This window comes from Marmota marmota, unplaced genomic scaffold, assembly GCF_001458135.2.
Source record: "Marmota marmota marmota unplaced genomic scaffold, marMar, whole genome shotgun sequence".
Lineage (NCBI taxonomy): Eukaryota > Metazoa > Chordata > Mammalia > Rodentia > Sciuridae > Marmota > Marmota marmota.
Window position 1 is genome coordinate 474 of NW_026000106.1, and position 5456 is coordinate 5929.

General features: G+C 41.0%; 1 protein-coding gene across 1 annotated transcript; it reads left to right on the forward strand.

Moving 5' to 3' along the window:
• The first annotated feature begins 1338 nt into the window (after positions 1-1338).
• Positions 1339-4481, forward strand: LOC107134376 (CAAX prenyl protease 1 homolog). The gene is made up of 2 exons (XM_015476485.2): positions 1339-1645; positions 4275-4481. The coding sequence occupies exons 1-2, from the start codon at positions 1523-1525 to the stop codon at positions 4464-4466; spliced, it is 315 nt and encodes a 104-aa protein (XP_015331971.2). The 5' UTR covers positions 1339-1522; the 3' UTR covers positions 4467-4481.
• The last annotated feature ends 975 nt before the right edge of the window (positions 4482-5456 follow it).

Below are 5456 nucleotides of genomic sequence, written 5' to 3' on the forward strand. Positions count from 1 at the left end.
ATTAATTCATGCACCTAGGTGAGTATTTCTTACTGCTAAATCAACAGGGGTCAGTTTCAATTCCATTCCTTTTTTGTTTTAATAAACACAAGGCTAAGAAATATTCAAATAAATAAGAATATGAAAATGCTAGTAGTTTTGTTTTAGTAATGTCAATCAATTTTGGGGCTTTTTTCTGAGTTATAGTTCCAAAATTAAAAGTGATCTTTCATCAGCTGACAATTCAATTAGGTCAGCCATTAATTTTGCTGTAAATAAAGAACTGGAGAACATCTGACTTGCAAAATAATTTGTTATCTTATTATTATAACCATTTGCTTTTTTTTTTGTTTAAATTCTAGACAGAGCCTTCCTAAATTGCTGAGTCTGGCCCTGAACTTGTGATGCTCCTGCCTCAGCCTCCAGAGTCGCAGTATCACTAATTTAAATAGATTTAGTTAAATTTATTGTTTAAAAAAATTAGGCAACTTAGCAACACCAGTCTATAGAACCAATTAACCAAATTAGATTTACTTTTGGTCAGAAAAATTCGGTTTTCAAGTAAAATAAATGTGTTGACAGGTGTCGCAGTGACACATTTCACTTCTGAATTCCAAGACAGAAATGGCACTAAGACTTGATCAGAGTTTGTCCCCTAGATAAAGACAGGACTTTCATTTCAGGTATTTCTAACCTACCCTATTCTTGCCTTACCCCAGGGCACACTTGGGCAAAATGCCACTTCCAGGTACACTTAGGGTGGATGAGATAAGGTCTGCAAGTGAAATTCTCATTGCTACCGTCATTCTCATCTAATACTCTTGAAGTCAGAACACGCCAATACAGGCCAAAACACTCCATGTGCAATGCCTCGCCTCGTTCTTCCGGTATCCAAGGGATGCACCTACCGTAGCTGGACAGCACGAGCCAACAGCAAAGATTTTGACAGCCTGGGACGCCTACTAAACTCGCCCATTCTTCCCAGCCACCTCTGGGCGCCGATGGCGGCCCACTGGGTCGGCGACCGCTAAACCCAGAATTTCTGTCAGCTCGTCCCAGCCCGGGAAAGCACAGAATATGCCGCAGCCCATTCTGGGCAACCAAGGCCCCAAAACCTAAAGGAATTGCCACTTGAGAGGTTAGAAAGCCCCGCCCCCGGCCGCGCTACAAAGCCCAGGAAGAAAGCCAGAACCCTGGGCAGGAACCCAATGTCGAGGGGCGGGGGATGGATGTTGGTGCAACGCAAGCTCAGCCAGGGCCGGAACTCAGCGTCTGGGCTCCCTCCCCGCTTTGGGCCGGAAATGAGGAAGGTGGGGCTGGTCCTTTCGTATGAGAAACTAGAAGTCCCCAGCGGGTGGAGGCAAGAGGAGGAGTGCTTTTGCGACACTGCCGGCAGCGCGGAGGGGCTGGTATGGGGGCGGGTGTCTGTGTAGAGGCACTCGGAAGGGACCTATATCGCTGTGGCACCGCGGGGACTCTTTGAGAGGACGGGTGTCACTGTGGCACCGGTGCACGCTGAAGGAGCCGGTGGAACCGGGTGGCCATGGGGATGTCGGCGTCGCTGGACGCCATGTGGGAGATGCCCGCCGAGAAGCGTATCTTCGGGGCGGTGTTGCTCTTTTCCTGGACAGTGTATCTTTGGGAGACCTTCCTAGCACAGCGGCAGGTGAGCCTAGACAGGGCCCACCTGAACTCAACACCCGCCAGCCCTAGGCCAGGCTCGGAATGGACCCTAAGTCCTAGATGTTTGCTCGGGTCCCAGCACCAGTTTCAACTCCGTAACCCTTGCTGGGCCTTCTAACTTGGCCCTATGGCGGACTTGGCTTTTAGGGGTTCTTGGTACCTCAGGGAAGTTTTTCGTGAGACCCTAGGGCCTTAAGAAAGGAAAAGGTAGCCCCCTCAAGTTTGAGCTTATGCCTGCCCTACAGCCTCTTTGGTTCTTTGGGTCCAGACCCAGGCTCCTTTATCTTTGATGTAAGCCTTCAAAAGGAAGCTGCTGACATGTTCGAATCACAACTTCCCCATGATATTCGTGTTATCCTGCTCAACCACAGGATTAGGAAACCATTTTCTGAAAATAAAGATGTTGCAATTCTTCCAAGGACTGACACTCTCTTTTTTCTTTTTGATAAATTTTTCATATTTTTTTCTTTAGTTGTAGGTGGACACAGTACATTTATTTTTATATGATGCTGAGGATGGAACCCAGTGCCTCATGCGTGCCAGTTGAGCGCTCTACCACAAAGCCACAACCCCCTGCCCATCCTTTTTTCTTTTTTTTTTTTAATAAATATTTTATTTTTTAGTTGTAGATGGACACAATATCTTTATTTTATTTTTATGTGGTGTTGAGGATCGAACCCAGGGCATCGCTCGTGCTAGGCGAGCGCTCTACCTCTGAGCCACAACCCCATCCCCCTTTTTTCTTTTTAATCTCCTTAAAGTACATATGTTTTTGCCAAAAAAGTATTATATTTACATTATTTTCGTTAAAAAAATTTTTAAATAGTATCCTAGCGGCACACACCTTTGGCCCCAGCTACTCTGGAGGTGGAGGCAGGAAGAGCAAAACTTGGAGGCCACCATGGGCAATTATTTATTATGAATCTGTCTCAAAATTTTAGAGGGTTGGGGGAGCGGTAATCCCAGCAACTGGACCGTCTTTAAAAAATAAAAAGAGCTGGGGATGAAGCTCAGGGGCAAAGCGTCCCTGGGTTCATTTCCCTGTAACAAATAAAAAATGTGAGGTGGGGATGGGGTTTGAAGATGTAGCTCACCTGTTGAGCACTTGACTAGAATGCCTCAGTCCGTGGGTTCAATCTCCAGCACTGGTGGGCGGGGAGGGGGGGAGTAGAAGGCAAAAGTTACTTAATAACAGCTCTCTAAAGATAATCCTAATAAATAGCTTGAAAAATTAGAGATCTGAACTTTTTCCCCCAGTACTGGGGATTGAACCCTGTAACTCTTAAGACTGAGTTACATCCCCAGCACTTTAAAAAAAAAAAAATTGAGACAGGGTCTTGCTAAGTTGCTGAGGTTGGCCTGGAACTTTGGATCTTCCTGCTTCAGCCTTCTGAGTAGCTGGGATTACAGGCATGGATCACCTCACCTGACTGAGATGTGAATTTTTAGTACTGGGGATTGATCCCAGGGATGCTTTACCATTGAGTTACATCCCCAGTCCTTTTTATTTTTTATTTGAGAGAGGGTCTTGCTACATTGCCCAGACTGGCCTTGAATTTGTGATCCTCCTGCCTTAGCTTCTTGAGTTCCTGGGATTACAGGCATGTACCACTGTGTGTGACTAGATCAGAACTTTTAAATGAGTTTAAATGTTTAAATGAGTTTAAATAATTGACATTTTATTGCAGTTTTTCACCGTTGGTTGCTTTATTTAGAATCTTCTGTGTTGTCACTGATGATGGTTGTAAAAACCTTTCTAACTGTTCTCTCTTGAGCATTTCAGTCCTTTCTCTTTTCAAATTTTTTTTCTCAATTTACATTCTACATGAATCTATAAACAGTTTTAATTTTTTTTCTCAATAAGCTATTGACCATCTATCTGTCTTTCTTTAATAATAAGCCTTAATAACTACTTATTACTAAGTAGTCAGAGTAACTACTTTTCAGTAGTGCCTCTACTGAATTATGCATTATTTAATGCCCTCAACTTTTATTGACATACAATACATAGAGAAAGCATTTGTTGCAAAACCATTGTAGAAGATGTTTCTGTCCTATTTTTTGGTATCTGCTTCCTGTGGTATGTCTCATGAGCCAAAATTACCTTTTAAAATTTGGCATACTGAGAAAATTGATCTTAGAGACCTGATAATTTCTTTGATTCCTTAAATCTCTCTTAATTTGGACCAAATTTAATGACTAGCAACAATATCTGTTATTGCTTGTGGTTTATATGTTTGCTTCTCTTTTTCACAGTTTTTTTTTTTCCTGTATTATAGGACATAGTCATACCCAGAAAGAGTGGGCACCCTTGTGATGTTAAAACTTTGGTTTGCATATGTAAAGTGAAGTGTGAGGATAATCCTGATTTTTATTCTACCTAGTCAGCTAGCCTCATATTCTCTTGTTCTGCCTGTAACTTTTCTGCATCAGTTGTTTCAGTAATCAGTGTACGTGACCAAATGTAGTATTTTCGTATATATGAAACACTCTGCAGATGTCCAGATTAAGTGACAAGTTAATGTTATAAACTATTCAATGTAAGATCATAAATTACTATTGTAATAAACAATTGACTGTTTTGTTAAAGTGTTTTCTTTAAAATATTTCAGAGAAGAATATATAAAACAACAACTCGTGTACCCCCGGAGTTAGGACAGATCATGGATGCTGAAACATTTGAGAAATCTCGACTGTATCAACTGGATAAAAGTACTTTCAGCTTCTGGTCAGGACTGTATTCAGAAGTTGAAGGCACTGTAAGTAATTTACGTCTTGGAGAGATGGTCTCTCAAATTATTTAATACTTTGCAATGTTCTCATTTTTGTATTTTTATGACACAAAAGAGGGTACTATTCCTACCAGTCCCACAGTGCTTTCCTAACCTTTATTGTTGCTATTTTTTACCCACTTGGGACACTTTTATGTCATAAGCATGATCTGATATTTATGATTTCAGTAGCTATCGAGATCTAATTCACATTTCATAAATTCACCATTTAAAATGCACAATTCAGAGTGTTTTATTATAATTATACAAACAGTGTGATTCATTACAACATTCTTACACACCACACATAACATAATTTGGTAAATTTTTTTGCCTAGTACCTTCTGTTTTCTCCTCTCCTCTCGCTCCTTGGCCCCCTTCTTTACTGTACTAGCCTCTCTTTTTTCTGAGATTCTCCTTTTTTTTTTCCTCTTTTTTTCTAACTCCCATATATGAGAGAAAACATATGACTTTTGACTTTCTGAGTCTGGCTTATGTCACTTAACATGATGTCCTTAGATTCCAGGCATTTTCTTGCAAATGACATAATTTTGTTCTTTATAGCTGAATAAAACTCCATCGTGGGGCTGGGGTTGTGGCTTAGTGGTAGAGCGCTCCCCTAGCATGCATGAGGTTCTGGGTTCAATTATCAGCACCACATAAAAATAAAATAAAGGTACTATGTTCACCTACAACTAAAAAATAAGTAAACTCCAGGGGCTGGGGTTGTGGCTCATTGGTAGAGTGCTCGCCTAGCACATGCAAGGCCCTGGGTTCGATCCTCAGCACCACATAAAAGTAAATAAATTAAAAATAGAGGCATTGTGTCCAACTGCAAATAAAAAAATGTTAAAAAAAAAACTCCATTGTGTATATATGTCATATTTTCTTTGTGGACACTTACAATGGTTCCAACTTGGCTATTTTGAATTGCACTGCTAAATACATGGGTTTGCATGTATATCTATAATATGCTGACATTAATTCTTCTGGATAAATACTGAAGAGTGGGATAATTTTGTT